The 24,987-nt window shown below is 41.8% G+C and overlaps 2 protein-coding genes across 2 annotated transcripts in view; one reads left to right on the plus strand and one right to left on the minus strand.

Moving 5' to 3' along the window:
• LOC117515424 (transcription initiation factor TFIID subunit 4-like) overlaps positions 1 to 18,396 on the plus strand; it is a 106,262-nt gene extending 87,866 nt beyond the window's left edge. Inside the window, 2 exon segments of the mRNA XM_034175990.1 lie at positions 6,817 to 6,942; positions 16,828 to 18,396. Coding sequence (XP_034031881.1) covers positions 6,817 to 6,942; positions 16,828 to 16,989 — 288 coding nt within the window. The 3' untranslated portion in view covers positions 16,990 to 18,396.
• A 4,909-nt stretch (positions 18,397 to 23,305) lies between these two features.
• LOC117515269 (BTB/POZ domain-containing protein kctd15-like) overlaps positions 23,306 to 24,987 on the minus strand; it is a 139,414-nt gene continuing 137,732 nt past the window's right edge. The window contains exon 5 of the mRNA XM_034175754.1: positions 23,306 to 23,589. Coding sequence (XP_034031645.1) covers positions 23,425 to 23,589 — 165 coding nt within the window. The 3' untranslated portion in view covers positions 23,306 to 23,424. The remainder of the gene's footprint in view (positions 23,590 to 24,987) is intronic.

The following is a 24,987-nucleotide window of genomic DNA, read 5'->3' on the forward strand; positions in this document are numbered from 1 at the left end:
AACCAAATATTTCACCTGTGCAGATATATAATAATCCCTCTCAAAGAGGGCAGAGCCAACCCCCCTCTCTCCCTCGGCAACTGTAATGTACAAAACCTAACCCTTGGTCTTTTATTGAACCAAATAAATCTCGAGATGTGTTTATTCCAGTCCCGGAATTGTTTCTCAGGTATGGAAATAGGTAAAGCAAGAAACAAGTACAATAGTTTTGGGAGAATATTCATCTTAATAATCTGTATTCTGTTGCCGAAATCGAGGGGGAGCAGGCTCCAGGCACTGAGTTTGTTGTATATCTCTTTGTTTGTATGTCTATAATTCATTTCAAATATTCGGGACAAGTCTTTTGGTAAATTTACTCCCAAATATTTTATGCTAGTCGAATTCCAATTAAAATTGTATTTAGACAGGGGAGACTGCTCTGGGGAAAAATTAAAGGCTTCCCCTCAAAGTTTTATACCATTCAGGAGGGAACCCATCAGTGGCTGGTGATTTGTTTGAATTAAGAGCTGATATAGCCTTATCTATTTCCTCATGGGTTATTAATGAAGTTAATCTATTATTTGCATCTGAACTAATTGATGGGAGGTCTGAGTTTAAAAAATCTGCTATTATACTTTCATCAACATACTTAGATCGTCTATATAAAGATCTGTAGTAGCTTTCAAAAGCGTTATGAATTTTTTCTAGGTCAGTTACTAATTTATTATTTGTCGGGTCTCTAATTTTGTAAATAGTATTTTCAGCTTTCTGTTTTTGGATCCGCCATGCTAAGAGTTTAGTTGCTTTGGGTCCTATTTCATAGTACTTTTGTTTCATAAATCGAATATTTTTCTCTACCTCTTCACCCAAAATCCTATCTATTTCCTGTTTTATTTGTCTGATTTGATGTGTCACTGTAGTATCCTTATTAGTCAGATGTAAATGCTCTAAGATTTTTAGTCTATTTTGTAGCTGTAGCAATTCTTGTGCCTTTTTCCTCTTCATCATGGCTGCCTTGGCTATTATCTTTCCTCTAAGGACAGCTTTAGCCGCGTCCCACACAATGCGTGGATTTGTTTCCCCATTATTATTGTCCTCTAAGTACTGCTCAAGCTCTGTTATCATATCTTTTATGAACCTGGGATCGTCCAGCATACTAGTATTTAATCTCCACAGGGTGTTTCTCTGTCTCCCATCTAAATGTAATGTTACGTAAACTCCTGAGTGGTTAGAGATATCTCTTTGACCTATTCTACGATCCCTTATCCTGTTTATATCCCTATTATACATGAAACAATCTATCCTTGAATACACCCCATGTCGAGCGGAGTAAAAAGTAAATCCTGATGCTGACTTGTGAAATAATCGCCACACATCAATCAGCCCCAAGTCCCGTAAGATTCTTTTTACATGCTTCTCAACAGTTGTGTTTCTTCGGCCAGTGTTATTTGTGTCCATTTGAGGGTTTAACAATAAATTGAAATCTCCTGCGCAAATAAGGGGTCCCTGAGTTTCTGTGGAAATTAAATTAAACACCTTTTTAAAAAATTCTATTTTACTCCCTGGGGGCGCATAAATGTTTAATAATATCACATCTTTTTGGTCTATTTTACCTTTCACCAAAACAAATCTACCCTCCTCATCACTTATGTCAGCCACGAATTCAAACTTTATTTTATTTAAAATAAGAATAGGTACTCCCCTCTTTTTGCCACTTTTGTGAGACGAATAGTATGTATGTGTAAAGCCCATTTTCTTTAGTTTCTCATGCTCTATCTTAGAGAGATGTGTTTCCTGTCAATACACTATATCCACCTTTTCCCTTTTCATTTTAGCAATTAACTTACTCCTCTTTATAGGATTGTTCAGCCCATTAACATTTAGTGACAGTATATTATAATATTTAAAGGTCATTATGTTAATCGATGAAATTCGAACTTATAAATCATCCCAGACCTCACAGCATCATAACCTGAACTTCAAACCAAATAAAAACACACAACAATCACAAGAACTTCCACAAACAAGGATAAAGCATTGTCCTTTGGTAGTAAGGGGATTGGCCACAAAGTGGGGCCCCTCATCAGTGTAGGCCAAAAATAAAAGTAAAAAGCAAACAAAAAAACACCCTTAGCCTGATAAGGTAAATTTGGTGTGCTATAATTATGTCCTTAGGCATCAGCCCCTCCTATACTATGAAATGAGAAGGAAGATACCACTCCATATCCAAGACAGTACAATTAGCCCAGTCAAAATTAAAATGTGGAAACAGGTGACGTCATCATTTGCTTATTTGGGCGTTTCCCCGTTCCATCCGGAATCCCCTGAGTTTCTCCCTGACATGTTGTTGAAAGTCGACCTTGCGGGATTCTTCCTGCATCTCCCACGGCAGTAACTCCGTGAGGGTCTCTCCTGTGATCTTTTTGGTCCGGGCTCCCGTGCTGATCTCGTCCACCGTTATTCCCCGCTTTCGCAGATCCTCTGCAGCCTGAATCGCGTTATTATAGAGCACACTGCCTGATGAATAATGAGCTCGCATCTTACTTAACGGTGTCTGGAAACGAATTCCATTCCCTTTCAGGGCTTTCTTGACGGGGATATACTCGCGTCTCTTTTTCTGCACTTCTGGCGCGTAGTCATGGTCGAAATAGACCTGCTTGTTTTGCACCTTTACCCCTTTTTTCCAAGCTGCGTGTAGGATCTTTTCTTTGTCGGAGAACCGAAGGAAGCGGACTATTATTGAGCGTGGGGGTGCGCTTGCAAGTGGTTTCGGTCCTGATGCACGATAAGCACGTTCAATGCAGAGGGCTCGGTCCAGGCCGATGTCAGCGCCCAGCTCACTTTTAATAAAATTTTCAACAAAGGTAGCAATGGACGTGCCCTCTAAGTCTTCAGGGATGCCGTACATTCTGATGTTTTTCCACCTCGCACGCCCCTCCAAATCATCCACCTTGTCCTGCAAGATCCGCTGATTTTCTAGTAGTTGTATGAGGGTGTTTTTGACTCCGATGTCCCAGAGTTCCGAATCTGCAATGGTGTCCTCTACCTGCTTTACTCGCTCAGTCACCTGGTCCACTTGGTCTGCGGTGTCTCGTAGTTTTTGATTTATTTATTTTGTAAAATCGACCATCTGTTTCTTTATGTCCTCCCGAAATTCTGTGTGGAATTCCTTAAAGTCGTTTTTCAATTCGGCTCGCAGAACGGCCATTTCAGTCGCAAAAACATCACCCACAGCGCCGCGGATTACATCCAGGCCCTCGCCTCGTTCGCCATCTTGTCCCGCTGTTAGCGAACCTTCCGCGCCAGCCGTGACTTCGTTCTCCATTTTACCATCGGGAATGTTCTGTCAACCGTATCTTCCCTTCTTATTTTTGTCCCCACTCATTCCTATCATAGAATTTAGTAGTTTGACCTAAAATGCTGCTCTCGAGTTGGGGAAAATATGAGGCTAATGCCAGAGATCACTGTTATGCGGCCATACCGCGTTGCGCACCACCGGAAGTCCCCGCTCCACACATTTTCAATGGGCGACAGGTCTGGGCTGCAGGCAGGCCAGTCTAGTACCCGCACTCTTTTACTACAAAGCCACGCTGTTGTAACACGTGCAGAATGTGGCTTGGCATTGTCTTGCTGAAATAAGTAGGGATGTCCTTGATAAAGACGTTGATTGGATGGCAGCATGTGTTGCTCCAAAACCTAGATGTACCTTTCAGCATTGATGGTGCCATGCCATGGGCACTAACACACCCCCATACCATCACAGATGCTGGCTTTTCAACTTTGCGCTGGTAACAATCTGGATGGTCTTTTTCCTCTTTTGTCCAGAGGACACGACGTCCATGATTTCCAAAAACAATTTGAAATGTAGACTCATCAGACCACAGCACACTTTTCCACTTTGCGTCTGTCCATTTCAAATGAGCTCGTGTCCAGAGAAGGCAGCGGCGCTTCTGGATGTTGCTGATATATGGCTTTCGCTTTGCATGGTAGAGTTTTAACTTGCACTTGTAGATGTAGCGACAAATTGTGTTAACTGAAAATGACTTTCTGAAGTGTTCCTGAACCCACGCAGTAAGATCCTTTACACAATGATGTCAGTTTTAATGCAGTGCCGCCTGAGGGATCGAAGGTCACGGGCATTCAATGTTGGTTTTCGGACTTGCCGAAAACCAACGTACCAAAGTTCTCCAGAATTCCTTGCAACTGAACATTGAGAAACATTGTTCTTAAATTGTTGGACTATTTTTTCACAAAGTGGTGATCCTGGCCCTATCTCAGCGCCGCCTGAGGGATCGAAGCTCACGGGCATTCAGCGTTGGTTTTCGGCCTTGCCGCTTATGTATAGTAAGTTCTCCAGATTCTCTGAATCTTCTGATTATATTATGGACTGTAGATGATGGAATTCCTAAATTCCTTGCAATTGCACATTGAGAAACATTGTTCTTAAATTGTTGAACTAATTGTTTCACACAGTTGGTTACAAAGTGGTGATCCTCACCCCATGTTTGCTTGTGAACAGCTGAGCCTTTTGGGGAGGCTCCTTTTATACCCAATCATGACACTCACCTGTTTCCACTTAACCTGTTCACTTGTGGAATGTTCCAAACAGGTGTTCTTTGAGCAGTCATCAACTTTCCCAGTGTTTTGTTGCCACTGTCCCAACTTTTTTGAAATGTGTTGCAGGTATCCATTTCAAAATTAGCAAATATTTGCACAAAAACAAAAATGTCTATCAGTTTGAACATTAAATATCTTGTCTTTGTAGTGTATTCAATTGAATATAGGTTGAAGATGATTTGCAAATCACTGTATTCTGTTTTTATTCACATTTCACACAACACCCCAACTTCATTGGAAATGGGGTTGTACTTCCTGATCCTCTCATCAGCTTTCTGTTACTTGGAATTGCCAAATCTATCATCACTGTCCTTTTCTGCTCCTCCTCAACCACCACTGTATCTGGCTGGTTGGACAGCACCTGTCTGTTGGCCCATCCGTTTTTCTGTGTTCTCATTTACCTTTGGTGGTGTTCCCCAATTGAAGTTTGGTATGTCCGTACTTCTGCGCCAAACATGTTTTTGGTGCAAATTATACTGTACGCTATCCGATCTACTTGGTTGTGCCTCTCTGTGTACGATGTCCCAGCTTGCATCTTGCGTCCTGTCGCAATGTCCAGGACTGTCTCAGGTCCAGGACTGTCTCAGCTTCTTTCTCATTTGGTAGACCCTTGTCACTGTGACCCTTGTGCTCATGGTTGGTACTTGTGCTGTCATAATCAGAGCCTGTGCACTGTCCTTCAGCCCTTGATGTCTGTCACCCCCTGTATCTGCTGGAGGTACATGTGATGGAGGGGTCTGGTCGTCTGTGATGTGTCCTCCTTCTTCCAAAGTCTTATGCTGTTGGACATACTCGCTTAATGATCCGTCCTTGGGGACCAACTTCTTGATGTACCCTTTGATATTTCTTGTTTCATATGGAGCTTTGACACTTATCAGGTTCCACCCTCACTCTTTTCACTTGTTGCTGGACTTTGGCTGGAACTTTTGTGAACAGCTCACAAGCCTTGATATCTGCGGCATCTATGTCTTCCTTTGGTTAGTTTGTTATACAAGCAGGATAGTTCTGGAAGGTTGTACCAGCTGTAATCTTAAGCCTTAACCAAAAGGAACAGTTGATGCAACTTTTAAAGATGGTGATGGTGCCTGATTTCCAAACATAAAGATTTTTCACAGAAGCAGCATGTGGCAGCCAAAGACCTTTGCTCCCACTCCACTTTTAGAAACTATACGAGTACACTAGTACTGAAGTGTTTCTGTGGTGCAGTAAGAAACTATGAACTCTTTGCTGTAGGATGGAGCCCGACTTTTATTTTTATTTATTTAATTGCACTCTTGTCCTAGCTCTGATCTGTACTTCCGTAGCCTTGTTAGGATCATTTATAGAGTGTTTAGAGAATTATTGTTACAACCTGGGGACAAGGACTGACAATAGTCCAGTGCAGACGCAACAATGCATGAAGTAGTTTTTCTGCATTCTTTTGGGACTGGAGTTTTTCTGTCTGACTGTAGACAAGATAATCCATACATTTAAAGAAAAATTTCAGTGAAATGTTTTAGTGGTATGTGATCTGGTTCAAGAAGATTCTGGTTCAGTTTTACAGCTGACCCAGATCCATAATAGCACCAGTTATGAAGTAGCACATTTTGGAAACTTTTGACCAATAGATGAATAAACCATTATTAATGACAACTACCCAATATTTTTGTCTGACAATGAATTACAATGAATTGCACATACAGTTGCTTAACCGAAAATCCACGGCGCTTCGGTATCGCTTCGTCTAGGCAGGATTCTGACTTAGAGGCGTTCAGTCATAATCCCACAGATGGTAGCTTCGCACCATTGGCTCCTCAACCAAGCACATACACCAAATGTCTGAATCTGCACACAGCAGCTGTGCAAACCGCTGAGACTTTCGCACTGCGACCCTCTTACTTAAATTTAAACCGCTTGAAAAGCTTCCCACAGTCCTCTCTGCCTGTCAGTACACAGCCTGATGTGGCTCATTATGTGCACGTAGAGCTGGAGGAAATGGAAATGATGTGCGTGAGGACCAGGATTCACAGCAACGGACTCAGACAATGCATATGTCAATGTAAACATGTTTGTAGTACATTTTTATGGCTGATAAACATTTTAATTTCAAACACAAACACTTTTCTTGATAAAACAGTTTATCCTGGTTAAGCGTCACATAGCTGTGTGTCCTGTTTTTACATGTTATGGATTTGTGCATGCATTAATATGTTCCCATCTCTCTTGGGTTTTGTTTCACAGATGCAGCAGCAGGAATTGGCACAGATGCGACAGCGGGATGCCAACCTTACGGCCCTCGCCGCCATTGGGCCACGTAAGAAGCGAAAGCTGGACTCACCGGGCGGCGGCAACACAGTCGGTGCAGAGGTAAAGGCTTAGGAGAAAAACAGCACCACCGTAATCACACGGTGGATGTAATGAGGTTGCAGGTCATGTGAAATCATGGGTTGATCTCCCACACGTCAAGGACCACATGAGGGCGGTCAGAGGAGGTCTCAGCAGTGAAGATCTCTAGCACCTCTGACACACAACATTTATGTGCTGTGTGTGTTTATTTATTGTTTATCAATATTAGACTGGTGTTCATGACGGCCCCTGAAGGTGTATAGGAGCGCTAACAGTCAGTCGTCCGACAGAGAGCTGGGTGTCGCGGTCTCCTGATCCAGTACCATGTGAATGTTGAATTCCTGGTAGTATGATGGTCATTCCCTGTCCCTATTCAAGAGCATGCTCTTTCACTTTGAAAGCATGACTTTTTAGTTTCACTCTTTCTCTGAGACTCATCACCTCCTCCTTAATCAGATCTTCTTTGTTTTAATACTGTTACCATCCAGCTTAATGCTACGCTAATGCCAACTTCTGTTCTGGAGTGTGGATGATGATCTTATTCAGATCAATATACAGAAGCAGCTTGTCACTCATGTAGACGGTGCCATCTTGTGGCTGTAGATAATAATGCAATATATTTTTGACACGGTTCGAAATGTATGTCAAAGGACCAGACAAACAAGTGAAAAAGTGTGGCTTATAGTGAAGAAAATACAATCTGTCAAACCAGCACTGTTTGTAATTTTCTGCAATTTGTCCATCCACTAGTCATCCAGCAGGTGGCAGACATGTCTGTGGAATATTACATCGGCAGAACATAGTAGCTTTTTTTCTTTTTTTATTATTCTGCTGCATCACAATTAACCACCGTATAAACACTTTGTCGTATTTACGAGCTTTTAATTCAGTGACATACAAGAGGATAGCATGTATTGTTATTTCTGACACAAGCTGGCTGCGATGGACTCGCTCACTCACCGACGCAGGCGTGTCTCATAGGTCTGAGCTGACCCCAGGATTTGTAGGTTTGAACCACTACTTGAAAGTATGAAAGAGTGACTGAAATTAATTTCAGTCAGTGGAGTTTAAATGTGACTTGAAGTCACAGACTGTTCAGGTGATAAACCTGAACCGAGTCCTTTGTTCCCACACGAGTCTGTGTGTGATTGGTAACATGTTTGAGGATGACCTTTTCCACAACAACATGTCCTGTTTTTCATTTTATGTGCACATTCTCACACACAGCATCACAGACAAACACAAACATTTCCCGTGTGTGTTTTTGTTGTTGTTCTTCGTGTTGGTGATGCTGACGAGTCCCTCCTCAGAACAGCAGCGACCTCCTGATTAATGACTATCGCTGCGACCTTTTCCATCAACACGGCCGCCTGCCTTAATCCAGGGAGAGAATCTGACCAAAGTTGAGTGAAGGGGGTCAATGTCTGCCCTGAGGATAGTTGTGGGTTTGACTGACTCCCCCCTGTGTCACCCAGCCACTCTGTCTCTCCCCCTCACCCCACATGCTCTTTCTTCGCACACACCCTCCCTGAGGCTCGCCCCCCAGCAGTCGTGCATGCAGCCAGCTTGCCTTTGTGCACGATCGCAGGTCTCAGGATGGAGGGAATGCAGGAGGGGAACCCTGCAGAGAAATCCAGTGTTTTTTGGGGGGTTCGGGTTTGGGAGCACTTAGATGGGGATTTGCGAGCCTGACATTAAAATAAGTGTGTCTGAACGGAAGCTCAACTTGTGTTTTTAAGTGGGCCTGATGCTCTCAACTCAGAGTGAACATCATGTCAGAGCTTCATTGTCTGGTTCAGCTCCGTCTCCTCTCCACCTCAGGCCAGAAAGGTGTAGCTGGTTTGTTGTTTCTTAGCGGGAGTGACAGAGCATCTGCGCTGCTTGTGTTCATAACAGCACTGTGCTACAGGGCTTCAGGGTTCTTCAGGGAGTGGATGGTCCCATCTGAAGCCTGAGCAGGTCTGCAGCCGCGAGCTAAAGGGCGTGCTGCACCAGCCTGGGGGCAGCTCAGACGGAAACGCCAGCCAGTGAAGCTCAAAAGAACAAAGTCATGTAACTGCATGGAAGTTTCCAGACTGGATAAAATCCAGTGAATGAGAACTGGTTTCTGGTGCTGGAGAGCAGCGATGTGGTTGGTACGTTCACGGTGGTGAACAGTTTTAAGGCAGTGTGCTGCCGCCGTTGTGTGTGTGTGTGTGTGTGTGTGTGTGTGTGTGTGTGTGTGTGTGTGTGTGTGTGTGTGTGTGTGTGTGTGTGTGTGTGTGTGTGTGTGTGTGGACACACTGTTTAACACGGCTGCAGGGCGTGTGGCTTCATAATGCACTGATCGTGTTCCTGTGTGGACCTGGAGCTTCATTCCTATCCTGTGCTGTCAGCTCTGCCTCCAGGCGCTGCTCCCGTACTATTGGCAGCCCAGTTAGCTCTACAATGACTTTTCGCCTGCTGGCTCTCAGGCAAAGGGGCATGAAGAGACAATGTGCATACTGAGTTTCACACAGTACAAATGACTGCGTTACAGGAGCAGAGAGATTAAAAAACTCTGTTTGGTTGCACGCATCAATGACAGGAAGAAGAGATCTGGTCTCGGTAACTAGGTCAACACCTCAGGTGATGAAGCACATCATCAACTTGCTCTGACTCTTACCAAGTTGAAATTCTGTCTTCACTCAGGACTCGAGCGTCTTTTCTTAAACTTGTGCAGGAGGAGCACGGCATCACTGCAGGTCACAGGACGTACAGAGTAAACACATGCAACTTGATCATCTCCAGACAAAAAGTCGCAGTGTGCTCGGTGGAAACACATTCCTGCTGTTCTGATCCACAGTGACCATGTGATCTGGATGAGTTGATCACAAATCCCTTTTTTGTCTTTTATTAGTGGACGCATCCAAAGACAGAAGCTGACACCTAAAACTAGGACAGGATTCTCTGTATTACACCATGGCTCTAAACAGCTGACCTGACAATTTTTAATTTAGAAATGTGTATTAATTTCCTTGTGTTTTGGTTTTCACAGACCCACAGTTACTTTTGGAAAACTGGCTCTTGCTTAATCAGTTTTCTCAGTTTTTGATTTTCTGGCATTATCTGGATTTGTCCAAAAAAATATGAAATTGTTTCCAAGGTAGACTGTCTTTTTACCAAGTTTTGAAAATAACAAAAACAAAAACAAAAAAAGCAAACACCAAAAAAAAAAGGTAAATCCAGGAGATTTTGATCAATTTTCTTCACGACATAGCAGGCTGGAAATGTTGGGTGTAAAACTTGAATGAGCTGCCTGAAGGTGCCACCCAAAATACAAGGTCTGTCAATAAAGTAATGGTCCTTTTTATTTTTTTCAAAAACTATATGGATTTCATTCATATGTTTTTACGTCAGACATGCTTGAACCCTTGTGCGCATGCGTGAGTTTTTCCACGCCTGTCGGTGTCGTCATTCGCCTGTGAGCAGCCTTGGGAAGGAGTAGTCCCGCCCCCTCGTCAGATTTTCATTGTCTGGAAATGGCGGAATGAAAAGGACTTTTTTTCCATCAGAATTTTTTCAGAAGCTGTTAGAGACAGGCACCTGGAAACCATTTGAAAAATTTATCTGGCTTTCGGTGAAAATTTTACGGGCTTCACAGAGAATAAGGGCTGTTACTACAGCTTTAAGGACTCCTTTAAGGATGCTCGGCGCGCCGCGCTCCGAGCTTCAACGACGCGGCACAAGCCACCGGACCATTTCTAAACGGATGGCTCTGTGGATACGAGACCATCGTGTGCTCTTTCTCTGGTTATCACAAGAGCTGGACATCAGCCATTTTCCGGCAGATTTCACTTTTAACAAGAGATTTTGTCATGGAAAGCCGCGCAGAGGCTTCGCGCGTAAAGACCAATTCGCTTTGGAAGCGAGAGAAAGGAACACCTTCGTTTCGGCGTGTCAGAGGACAAGTTTGGACATGTCCAGCTCTCCACAATTTCACTGATACTTACTGGACTGGTAAGCATTGAAAGCCGAGATAGACATGTCCAAACTTGTCCTCTGACACTCCGAAACGGAGGTGTTCCTTTGTCTCGCTTCCAAAGCGAATCGGTCTTTACGCGCGAAGCCTCCGTGCCGCTTTCCATGACAAAATCTCTTGTTAAAAGTGAAATCTGCCGGAAAATGGCTGATGTACAGCTCTTGTGATAACCAGAGAAAGAGCACACGACGGTTTCGTATCCACACAGCCATCCATTTAGAAATGGTCCGGTGGCTTGTGCCGCGTCGTCGCAGCTCGGAGTGCGGCGCGCCGAGCGTCCTTAAAGGGGTCCTTAAAGCTGTACTAACAGACCTTATTCTCTGTGAAGCCCGTAAAATTTTCACCGAAAGCCAGATCAATTTTTCAAATGGTTTCCAGGTGCCAGTGTCTAACAGCTTCTGAAAAAATTCTGATGGAAAAAAAGTCCTTTTCATTCCGCCATTTCCAAACAATGAAAATCTTTGGCCTGACATTCACGTGTGTGTTTCAGACTGTCTGGTGTTGAGTGGCCTCAGGCCGTGCTCATGTCGAAACACAAGTTTAGTTGTCTGTTGGTATGATAGTTGCAGACATCCGAGCGTGCAGATACACTTGAGGACATACAGTTGTTTAAAAAAGTAAGTAAAGCTCAAAATCATTAAAATGGCTATTATTTCCACACACAGAAATGCATTGGGAACACAGCACTTTGTATTCCAAATCAAAACATGAAGAAAAATGTATCAAATTTGTTATTACTTAACAGAAAGTGAAGAAAAAGGGACAGTGGGCTGTTCAAAAACTAGCACTGTCTGCATTTTTCTTTCTGTGACCTAACTTCACCCTTAGAGGTGGAACGTATTTAAGGACATAGCCAGCAAATGTTGTACATGCTGGTTGTTGTGTATTTTTCTCTGAAAATTTTAGTGAACCGGGTCGTTCCAAATATTGGTCACAAGAACAGCGTACTTTGATTAAAAAGTTGATTGGAGAGGGGAAAACATATAAAGAAGTGCAGAAAATGACAGGCTGCTCAGCTAAAATGATCTCAAATGCTTTAAAATGGCAAACCAGAAATACCTGGAAGAAAACAGAAAACCGAGTTTCAAATGGATCGAAGAATAGCAAGAATGGGAAAGACTCAGAAAATGATCAGCTCCAGGGTGATCAGAGAAGGTCGAACGCTACCTGAGAGTCCTGTAATAATTAGAAGACACCTATGTGAAACCAAACTGTGGGCAAGAAGCCCCCAGAAAAGTCTCATTGTTTAAATAAAAATGACATTGTGGAGGTTACAATTTTCAATTGACTGCCCTAAAGAGAAATAGCACAACATTTTGTGGACTGATGAAAGTAAGATTGTTCTTTTTGGGTCTAGGGGCCACAGTTTGTCAGATGACCCCAAAAGACTGAATTCAAGCCACAGTCCACTGTGAAGACAGTGAAGCATGATGGAGCACAAACATCATGACATGGGGATGTTTCTCATACCGTGGTGTCGGACCTATTTATCACATACCAGGGATCATGGATCAGTTTGAATTAGGCATGTGAATCTCATCACTGACAACAATTTGATACATGACGATACAATGCGATACGATTCACCCCTGTTCCCGATTCAATGCGATTTGATATGTATTTGATGGTGATTCAATTCCTCACAATGCAATACGATGTGATTCAACAAAGAAATTATACTAAAAATTTTAACTGAAAATAAGAAGCTGCAATTCCGTATGGTACCGTGGTATTCTTCTTCTTCTGACTCTACTAGAGGAAGTTTGTTTTACTCCTTATAAGCAGCAGATTTACAGTAGTGTTCAGAATAATAGTAGTGCTATGTGACTAAAAAGATTAATCCAGGTTTTGAGTATATTTCTTATTGTTACATGGAAAACAAGGTACCAGTAGATTCAGTAGATTCTCACAAATCCAACAAGACCAAGCATTCATGATATGCACACTCTTAGGCTATGAAATTGGGCTATTAGTAAAAAAAAAGTAGAAAAGGGGGTGTTCACAATAATAGTAGTGTGGCATTCAGTCAGTGCGTTTGTCAGTTTTGTTGAACAAACAGGTGTGAATCAGGTGTCCCCTATTTAAGGATGAAGCCAGCACCTGTTGAACATGCTTTTCTCTTTGAAAGCCTGAGGAAAATGGGACGTTCAAGACATTGTTCAGAAGAACAGCGTAGTTTGATTAAAAAGTTGATTGGAGAGGGGAAACCTATACGCAGATGCAAAAAATTATAGGCTGTCCATCTACAATGATCTCCAGTGCTATGTATGCAATGTATTGCATTGTATCGTCTGTATCGTCATGTATCACTATATCTATCGTATAGCTGGTAGTGTATCAAGATGCGTATTTATTCGTTGTCAGTGATGAGATTCACATGCCTATTTTAGACTGTTTTCAGCCTGTCGGGGCACCGTGAGGCTGTTTAATTAATGACCGTTAAAGCCGACCCAGCGGTTTGTGAATGAACGCTAGTAAATGCTTCCGTATTTTTCTTTATTCTTTTTCTTTAACCATGTTAGTCCCATTGAGATCGAGATCTCTTTTGCAAGGGAGACCTGGACAATTATAAAGCTTACAGTTCACCTAACCTGCATGTCTTTTAAATGTGGGAGGAAACCGGAGCACCCGAAAGAAACCCACGTAAACACAGGGAGAACATGCAAACTCCACACAGAAAGGCCACAGGTTGGAATTGATCTCATGACTTTCTTGCTGTGAGGCAACAATGCTAACCACTAAGCCACTGTGCTGCCCACAAAACAATGACAATCACTTTCGCACAGGGTTACCAGGTGTGTGTAACAAACCCAGCGAAATTGCCACACAAAACAAGCTCAACAACAACAACAAAAAGAAAACCACAGCAAAAATAAAACTTTAAAATACTTCGAAAGTAGCTGCATTCCGTGAAGGTCTGTGAACCAGGCAACACTGCCCACATTAATGAAGTTACTGACCTTATGGCTTATTTCAAAATGTTTTCAGCCTTGACGGCCTCATTTGCGAGTGTGATAAATTGTCCAATTGGGAATACATCAATCAATCAATCAATCATGCATGCAAGACCAGATTTTTACGGCGGCAGCAGATGGGGTGGGGTGGTATGGTATGGCTTTGCTTACTGACCACAGTTCATGTTCAACAGTAACATGAAAAACCAGACCCATTTTTCACCCGTGTTCTTGGAAGAATTGAAGACTGCTCTATTCAAGTCGTAATGATAATATTAGTTCCGGTAAACAGAACAGTGCCATCAGTGACTTGGCAACCGAGATCCATGCACCAGCATTGATAGCAATCACACTACCACATGTACCACAGCTGAGTCCAAGTGAACCGTGCCACAGACTACCTTTGGAAGTAATGCCCAGGTACGGAACGCTACACTCACATTAGTCAAAACATACTGGACATTGGGGGTTAAACATGTTCAGGCATAGCGCTGACAACACAGTGTGAGTGCACTCTGAAAGAGTGGTCGATCACCAGGACCTAAGAGGCTGGGGACCATGGTGAAAATCGTTCATCCAAAACTGACCCTAAAACAAACAAACACAAACAAAAAAAACATTGCTTGTCTTGGTGGTGAAATGCAAACCTTTCTAGCTTTCTATATTTTTAATTATCTGTCAATACCTTTATATGAAAGTATAGTAGATGTTCAAGCTAACTTAGCACACACATTGCATGATAAAATGAGTATATTGTGGCAGACATGCAACACATAACGGACATAATTCACCATACTGAACATGTTCCCTGTTTGAGAGGTGGTAACACGCCCAGATGCGCACACCAAAGTGCATACCAAAATGTCACCACTAGTGGTTAGAGTGTGTCCCCTGTTCTGCATGTGTTAACACACTGCGGTGTGCATATTGATGTTTCCTGTCTCAGCCCTTGCATCTGTAATTAGCAATGTGTATTCCTGCTATGTATATGACAGCCTGTCGGATATTGATGTTTCCTGGCTTGGGCCCTGTGGTGCTTTTCCTGTCGGCTCACAATATGCTAAACTGTTATGAAAGTGTAACACAAAGGTCAATTTTTCAAGTTAATTTTTTTATTGCAAACTAGTTTGAAATTGTAGTACACATATGTTTCTTTCATAAACCACAAAGCTCAAGATAACTCATTAACTATTAACTTTAAAAATTTCACTTTTACATTATGGAAAAGTGAAATTAATAAGAGTATGGACCCTTGTGGATGTCATTTTTGACGGACAATTCTCAGGTTGTTTTCAACTTGTTATAATTTTTTAATACGCGTATCTTTTATACAAATTGACGATGTATATCGGAGAATACATATTTCAAAGTAGAATGCCCATCTAAGTGTAAATGTTAGCTATAGTTTATGCAACTTTTAACCATCTATAGCTCCCACTTGGTTTTGACAGACGGCGTAACATCCGCAAGGGTCATTTTTAATTTTATTGTTTTTGTACTTAAAATTGACACAAGGGCCTTTTATTTACTTTTAATTTTTCATTTCATGGGTTTTCTATTGACTAACGCACAATGCCATTGCCTTGAGGTTGGTTTGAAAAAAATATGACCTGGTTGAAAAAGTGAGGTCCAATCGTGTTATAATATGTGATGAAAAAAAGTGGATTTTCCAAACTTCTTTTCAATTTTTCTTTATTTTATGAGCAACGAAATACACTCAAATTATGCATACTATATATACATTAGTTACATTAGTGTTAACAATAACAAACATTTCTATTCAACAATCCATATTTAATACACATTCATGAAGTACCTCAGGTGTAATATAACGGTTTAGCATATTGTGAGCCTGTCAGAACTCCTGTGAGGTTAATGTGCGAAGCTGAGCTGTTATAAAAAGTCTATGAATTGTGTGAAAGGACAGAGTGACACACTGATACGTTGTCAAAATGGGAAATTGTGGCTCCTTCTTTCAGCTGTTGCATTTTCCACAATATGCACTTGGGAAAATTGAGTATAAAGCCAGGATGGATGTAAACGAAGGGCTGTGAATCGGTATCAGCTGTGTACTGTTTTTTTCCCCCATGTACAGCTGATTGAAGGGACCTACTTACACATCTCTTTTCACTTGTGTCCCGTGATGATCTGGGAAGGCTTTGCCCCGTTAAGATCACCCGCGGGCCGTTTCAGTAGCATGGGAAGCGACGCTCCAAGTCATTACAGCAGTGAGTTAAATTACTGTTTGTATAATACAGAGTCTTGGGAAATCGGGCCTGTTGGAGCAACATCTTTGAGCATGCAGAGGAGTTTTGTATGACGAGTAGCCGTGGGGGCTGGGTGTCACCGGCCTCAGGGTGCAAACACACCTTCGAGTTAAAGATGTGTTGATCTTCAAGGTCTAAAGTCGGGGTGGGGACATTAACTCCTGTGAGAGATCACTGCTGATATTGTTGAGGATTCAGGTGCCACTGGGAAGAAAACACTCTGCCTAGTAGTTATTTTTCCTGGCCAGACATCAACAGTGTGACCTGGACATTCCAGTCCCATTTCATTATCTTCTAACATAATAAATATATGTGTATATATATGTATATGTGTGTGTGTGTGTGTGTTTTCTAAAGTAAGTTTTGAAATGAAACATCGTTGTCAGAATAAGTACATATGAAGCTCAATCAGTATATAGATGTTGATTTATATTATTTTTCCTTATGATGTTTATTCAGAGTGGTGCTGCCTTGAGGGGGAGAAATTGACTTGTTAATTGAAAAATTACAGCACAGGAGCAGTAATACCTCCACTGTCATGTGATCTTTGCTCCTTTTTGGAGTTTGGGGTAGACATGATGCCTGATGCGTATTTTTCCCTGTTAAGGTTTGTTTAGTGGTGCTACTTCAGTCCCTGGAGGCTGATACCACACTTGGCGTAATGCTCCTCTTTGTTTTCCCTTAGGTCACTTCAGGCACGGGAATGGCATTGAGCACGGCCGTCTCCTCCCGCCAGCAGCTCCGTCAGCGGATCACGCGCGTTAACCTCAGGGACTTGGTCATCTGTTTGGAGCAGGATCGCACCACGGCTCGGTCCCTGCTGCTCTACAAGGCTCTTCTGAAATAAGACATCCCTCGTGGAATAGCACCTGGCCCACTGCAGATTATAAGCTGGACTTAACCTCCTATTTCATACTCACTGTTTCTTTTGGCCCATGTTATGTTGCCAGTCCCTGCAGTGCCGGTTGTAATCTACAGCCTTTTGACTTAATTCCTCACATCTACGAGTAGTTTGATGCCGTCCTCTGAGGAGAATGTGACATTTACACAGGGGTGTGTTATAACTCCAGGCTGAGTTGAAGAAGATCACAACGTTTGTGCAGTTATGATCCTGCGCCGGCTTGGGAACGGTTTTCAGACTGTCCACTGCAGAGATTCTGCTGCCAGGATGCTATTTGACATTTTTTTTTTACTCCAGCGCTGCACCTCAAGCGGTGCCTTTTGAGTCTCTTTGCTAACCTCTCCATAGCAACACTGAGATTTGATGTCAGTTTCTTGCTAGTCACAGCCCACTCAGGATGCCTGGCTCATGGGCACACTTACATCATCACAGCCAGATTTGAGATAAGTCTGTCCTTGCAGTCGGTGTGGTTGCACAACCATGACTTGTTGCATTTTAACTCATGTACCCCAACAGGGTTTAAATGACTGTCTGTGTGGATGGTTGTTTTCAGGTATGTCATGTTGTGTGTGTGTGTGTGTGTGTGTCAAAAGAAAGAAGAGTTGTTGACAGTGATGTTAAAAACTGTGTGAACAGTTACTTAACATTTCCAGGTTTGAAGAGCAAAAGAGGCACATGTTTTGTTTTGTTTTTTGTGTGTGCGTGCATGCGTGTGTGTGTGCGGGGACAGGGCAGAATTTTGAGATAATCAGCTGAAAGGTTAACACAAAATATTGACGTTTGACAGTTTTTACTTTGGAATTATGAACAGATGGCAGGGAGCTGGCTCTCCTACGGACAATAAACTCACTCAGGCTACGTTCATGAAGGCTAACAAACACAAAGCTACCCTCATCAGACCAAATGACATTCCCGCAGCCCCCCCCCCCGTGACTTCTAACAGTCAGCGGCTCAGCGTAAGACATTGGAATCCTTGACCTTGTACTGTTGAATATCTGACTCTGTCATCGTAGTTGAATATGCAGTGTGCTTCACAATTTGCTTTTAAGACAGTTTTTAAGGTGACGTTTTCAAAAATGACGTGTTCATTGAAGGTTTTTAATGCTTTAAATGTCTTTCCCTGTGTTTCGGGCATTTGGTTTGTATAGTATAAAGCTCTAAGAGAAGCGTGTGGCGTATGAACTGTACATTCAGAGTCTGGCTCTGCAGAGCGCCTGGCTAAAGTATCAGTTGTTGGAAGGACACAATTTGTGATTATTTATATTTCCTACATTCTGACACATTTCAGGCAATGCAATTTTACAGTTGTTTGTACCTTTGCAAAAAAGAAATAAAGAAAATGGTAAAGAAGCAGGTTTGGTGGGAGGTTTTGTTTTTGTTAAATCTTTCTTGAGAGTGACACTGAGTTATGGACGTTATTATGTTTGCGTGGATAATATCAAACATGGAAATACATTAATTGACCACAGAGTATATTTTATTAATTTTATTATTTATTTAGAGAGAGCTGTACATGCAGGTGGAGGAATGATGCAATAGCATTTTGAAAGCTAAACATATTTTTGTTTATCTCCCCCCCCGTATATAGCGATCAGCATGTCCGTCTGTCCAATCCATCCATCTGTCCGTCCATTCGCTTGTTAGTGCGATAAGAACCAGCTGAACAGTTTCATTTATATTTAAATCAAATCAAATCAATTTTATTTTATTTATATAGCGCCAAATCGCAACAAACAGTTGCCCCAAGGCGCTTTATATTGTAAGGCAAGGCCATACAATAATTACGGAAAAACCCCAACTGTCAAAACGACCCCCGGGAGCAAGCACTTGCCGACAGTGGGAAGGAAAAACTCCCTTTTAACAGGAAGAAACTTCCAGCAGAACCAGGCTCACGGAGGGGCAGTCTTCTACTGGGACTGGTTGGGGCTGAGGGAGAGAACCAGGAAAAAGACATGCTGTGGAGGGAAGCAGAGATCAATCACTAATGATTAAATGCAGAGTGGTGCATACAGAGCAAAAAGAGAAAGAAACACTCAGTGCATCATGGGAACCCCCCAGCAGTCTAAGTCTGTAGCAGCATAACTAAGGGATGGTTCAGGGTCACCTGATCCAGCCCTAACTATAAGCTTTAGCAAAAAGAAAAGTTTTAAGCCTAATCTTAAAAGTAGAGAGGGTGTCTGTCTCCCTGATCCGAATTGGGAGCTGGTTCCACAGGAGAGGAGCCTGAAAGCTGAAGGCTCTGCCTCCCGTTCTACTCTTACAAACCCTAGGAACTAAAAGTAAGCCTGCAGTCTGAGAGCGAAGCGCTCTATTGGGGTGATATGGTACTATGACGTCCCTAAGATAAGATGGGACCTGATTATTCAAAACCTTATAAGTAAGAAGAAGAATTTTAAATTCTATTCTAGAATTAACAGGAAGCCAATGAAGACAGGCCAGTATGGGTGAGATATGCTCTCTCCTTCTAATCCCTGTCAGTACGCTAGCTGCAGCATTTTGAATTAACTGAAGGCTTTTTAGGGAACTTTTAGTACAGCCTGATAATAATGAATTACAATAGACCAGCCTAGAGGAAATAAATGCATGAATTAGTTTTTCAGCATCACTCTGAGACAAGACCTTTCTAATTTTAGAGATATTGCGCAAATGCAAAAAAGCAGTCCTACATATTTGTTTAATATGCGCATTGAATGACATATCCTGATCAAAATGACTCCAAGATTTCTCACAGTATTACTAGAGGTCAGGGTAATGCCATCCAGAGTAAGGATCTGGTTAGACACCATGTTTCTAAGATTTGTGGGGCCAAGTACAATAACTTCAGTTTTATCTGAGTTTAAAAGCAGGAAATTAGAGGTCATCCATGTTTTTATGTCTGTAAGACAATCCTGCAGTTAAAAAATAAAATAAAAATTTAAGCAATGCTGTCTAATAATACTGCCTAAGGGAAACATATAAAGTGAATAAAATTGGTCCTAGCACAGAACCTTGTGGAACTCCATAATTAACCTTAGTCTGTGAAGAAGATTCCCCATTTACAACAAATTGTAATCTATTAGATAAAGATGATTCAAACCACTGCAGCACAGTGCCTTTAATACCTATGGCATGCTCTAATCTCTGTAATAAAATTTTATGTTCAACAGTATCAAAAGCAGCACTGAGGTCTAACAGAACAAGCACAGAAATGAGTCCACTGTCTGAGGCCATAAGATCATTTGTAACCTTCACTAATGCTGTTTCTGTACTATGATGAATTCTAAAACCTGACTGAAACTCTTCAAATAGACCATTCCTCTGCAGATGATCAGTTAGCTGTTTTACAACTACCCTTTCAAGAATTTTTGAAAGAAAACGAAGGTTGGAGATTGGCCTATAATTAGCTAAGATAGCTGGGTCAAGTGATGGCTTTTTAAGTAATGGTTTAATTACTGCCACCTTAAAAGCCTGTGGTACATAGCCAACTAATAAAGATAGATTGATCATATTTAAGATCGAAGCATTAATTAATGGTAGGGCTTCCTTGAGCAGCCTGGTAGGAATGGGGTCTAATAGACATATTGATGGTTTGGAGGAAGTAACTAATGAAAATAACTCAGACAGAACAATCAGAGAGAAAGAGTCTAACCAAATACCGGCATCACTGAAAGCAGCCAAAGATAACGATATGTCTTTGGGATGGTTATGAGTAATTTTTTCTCTAATAGTTAAAATTTTATTAGCAAAGAAAGTCATGAAGTCATTACTAGTTAAAGGAATACTTGGCTCAATAGAGCTCTGACTCTTTGTCAGCCTGGCTACAGTGCTGAAAAGAAACCTGGGGTTGTTCTTATTTTCTTCAATTAGTGATGAGTAGTAAGATGTCCTAGCTTTACGGAGGGCTTTTTTATAGAGCAACAGACTCTTTTTCCAGGCTAAGTGAAGATCTTCTAAATTAGTGAGACGCCATTTCCTCTCCAACTTACGGGTTATCTGCTTTAAGCTGCGAGTTTGTGAGTTATACCACGGAGTCAGGCACTTCTGATTTAAGGCTCTCTTTTTCAGAGGAGCTACAGCATCCAAAGTTGTCTTCAATGAGGATGTAAAACTATTGACGAGATACTCTATCTCACTCACAGAGTTTAGGTAGCTACTCTGCACTGTGTTGGTATATGGCATTAGAGAACATAAAGAAGGAATCATATCCTTAAACCTAGTTACAGCGCTTTCTGAAAGACTTCTAGTGTAATGAAACTTATTCCCCACTGCTGGGTAGTCCATCAGAGTAAATGTAAATGTTATTAAGAAATGATCAGACAGAAGGGAGTTTTCAGGGAATACTGTTAAGTCTTCTATTTCCATACCATAAGTCAGAACAAGATCTAAGATATGATTAAAGTGGTGGGTGGACTCATTTACATTTTGAGCAAAGCTAATTGAGTCTAATAATAGATTAAATGCAGTGTTGAGGCTGTCATTCTCAGCATCTGTGTGGATGTTAAAATCACCCACTATAATTATCTTATCTGAGCTAAGCACTAAGTCAGACAAAATGTCTGAAAATTCACAGAGAAACTCACAGTAACGACCAGGTGGACGATAGATAATAACAAATAAAACTGGTTTTTGGGACTTCCAATTTGGATGGACAAGACTAAGAGTCAAGCTTTCAAATGAATTAAAGCTCTGTCTGGGTTTTGGATTAATTAATAAGCTGGAATGGAAGATTGCTGCTAATCCTCCGCCTCGGCCCGTGCTACGAGCATTCTGGCAGTTAGTGTGACTCGGGGGTGTTATTTAAACTAACATATTCATCCTGCTGTAACCAGGTTTCTGTAAGGCAGAATAAATCAATATGTTGATCCATTATTATATCATTTACTAACAGGGACTTAGAAGAGAGAGACCTAATGTTTAATAGACCACATTTAACTGTTTTAGTCTGAGGTGCAGTTGAAGGTGCTATATTATTTTTTCTTTTTGAATTTTTATGCTTAAATAGATTTTTGCTGGTTATTGGTGGTCTGGGAGCAGACACCGTCTGTACGGGGATGGGGTAATGAGGGGATGGCAGGGGGAGAGAAGCTGCAGAGAGGTGTGTAAGACTACAACTCTGCTTCCTGGTCCCAACCCTGGATAGTCACGGTTTGGAGGATTTAAGAAAATTGGCCAGATTTCTAGAAATGAGAGCTGCTGCATCCAAAGTGGGATGGATGCCGTCTCTCCTAACAAGACCAGGTTTTCCCCAGAAGCTTTGCCAATTATCTATGAAGCCCACCTCATTTTTTGGACACCACTCAGACAGCCAGCAATTCAAGGAGAACATGTGGCTAAACATGTCACTCCCGGTCCGTTTGGGGAGGGGCCCAGAGAAAACTACAGAGTCCGACATTGTTTTAACATTTAGCATTAATGTGTATTTGGGTGAATTTCAAGGTCACAGCGAGATATTCAAGATATTGTCATTGCCACCCTTTTTTGTGTGGCATCTCAAGGACCAGTTCACAGGTTTCATTCATATTTAGAATAAGTGGTCCTCAAGTGATCCCCGACACTTTTTACTACAGATTTTTGGGGACTGGGGATATGCCATCTCCTGATGACGCTTTTTTTTGTCAAGAAGGTAATGTTTTTACCGGCATTTATTTGTCTGTTAGCAGAATAACTCAAAAAGTAATCAACAGATTTCAAGTAAATTTGATGAGCAGATGAATAATGTCCTTTAAAATGGGAGCTTTTATTTTGAGATTGATCTGGAACATTTTGGATCCAAGATCCAAACGTTTCTAAGTAGTATGTGGCCTTCATGGAGGTATGCGCTCTGAGTGGTATCTAGTTTTTATGTGTGTGTGTGTTTGTGTGTGTGTGTGTAATTGGATCAGACGTCTAGATTTTGATCACTGACGGCAAACACGAAGACAGTGGCGACAATTTTTAAAAATATTTTTATCAGTACTTATGTACAAATGAAAAAAGGTCTGCTAACAAACTAGATTTCAAAATTGAAGTATTAAAAAAATTCACACCATGTGGCACCGTGCACACGTAAAAATGAACTTTCCATTTGTTCATATTTTCACTGATACCAAACAAAAGCTTTATTGCAAATATCTACACGCAAATAATGTAGGTTTTTTTTCTTTTTTCTTTATTAAAATCTTGCATGGTCTTGAGGTCTGTTGACTTACAGATGTTACCAACATGTGTCGTCATCAGAAACAGCCTGAGAATCTCAAAGCTTCCTGCTTGTCTTCTGAATTTCAGAAGATTTTAAAGGTCTCTAAAAGTTCCCATAAATTCTTCTCAAGTCTCAGCTCCTGTTTTCCTGCTTGGATTGAAGGATCCATACACAAGTACAATGATTTCATAAGCTTACGATGAGCAGCTCCTGTGCCGGTGCCTTCAGTCCAGAGGCTCCTGTTTGATCCGGACAGGGGTGCTGGTGATGATGGTCTGGCTGTGCCTCAGGTTGCGGCACAGGACGTATTCGCTGAACTGAGACGAATCAACTCCACCGCCACAGGACGCCTTCATGGTAAACCCTTTCTGAAACAGACGCTCCAGGACCTGCAGAGGACACAGCAGAAGAAAGTCAGCATTATGCATAATGACCCCAAGAAAGATTTTGGGGTTAAAATAAAATTAGTCCTAGCACAGAACCTTGTGGAACTCCATAATTAACCTTAGTCTGTGAAGAAGATTCCCCATTTACATGAACAAATTGTAATCTATTAGATAAATATGATTCAAACCACCGCAGCGCAGTGCCTTTAATACCTAAGACAACTTTGGATGCTGTAGCTCCTCTGAAAAAGAGAGCCTTAAATCAGAAGTGCCTGACTCTGTGGTATAACTCACAAACTCGCAGCTTAAAGCAGATAACCCGTAAGTTGGAGAGGAAATGGTGTCTCACTAATTTAGAAGATCTTCACTTAGCCTGGAAAAAGAGTCTGTTGTGAAGTTAGTGACACCAGCAACCATAGTCAATTGTCTTCCGGGGGCCAGAGCAGGCGACATTGAAGGAAATTTGAAACTGCTGGCTAAGGCTAAGCGTAAATTTGGTAAGATTGTAATTCACGTCGGCAGTAATGACACCCGGTTACGCCAATCGGAGGTCACTAAAATTAACATTAAATTGGTGTGTAACTTTGCAAAAACAATGTCGGACTCTGTAGTTTTCTCTGGGCCCCTCCTCAATCGGACCGGGAGTGACATGTTTAGCCGCATGTTCTCCTTGAATTGCTGACTGTCTGAGTGGTGTCCAAAAAATGAGGTGGGCTTCATAGATAATTGGCAAAGCTTCTGGGGAAAACCTGGTCTTGTTAGGAGAGACGGCATCCATCCCACTTTGGATGGAGCAGCTCTCATTTCTAGAAATCTGGCCAATTTTCTTAAATCCTCCAAACTGTGACTATCCAGGGTTGGGACCAGGAAGCAGAGTTGTAGTCTTACACACCTCTCTGCAGCTTCTCTCCCCCTGCCATCCCCTCATTACCCCATCCCCGTAGAGACGGTGCCTGCTCCCAGACCACCAATAACCAGCAAAAATCTATTTAAGCATAAAAATTCAAAAAGAAAAAATAATATAGCACCTTCAACTGCACCACAGACTAAAACAGTTAAATGTGGTCTATTAAACATTAGGTCTCTCTCTTCTAAGTCCCTGTTGGTAAATGATATAATAATTGATCAACATATTGATTTATTCTGCCTAACAGAAACCTGGTTACAGCAGGATGAATATGTTAGTTTAAATGAGTCAACACCCCCGAGTCACACTAACTGTCAGAATGCTCGTAGCACGGGCCAGGGCGGAGGATTAGCAGCAATCTTCCATTCCAGCTTATTAATTAATCACAAACCCAGACAGAGCTTTAATTCATTTGAAAGCTTGTCTCTTAGTCTTGTCCATCCAAATTGGAAGTCCCAAAAACCAGTTTTATTTGTTATTATCTATCGTCCACC

This window comes from Thalassophryne amazonica, chromosome 8 (assembly GCF_902500255.1).
Source record: "Thalassophryne amazonica chromosome 8, fThaAma1.1, whole genome shotgun sequence".
Taxonomy (NCBI): Eukaryota; Metazoa; Chordata; class Actinopteri; order Batrachoidiformes; family Batrachoididae; genus Thalassophryne; species Thalassophryne amazonica.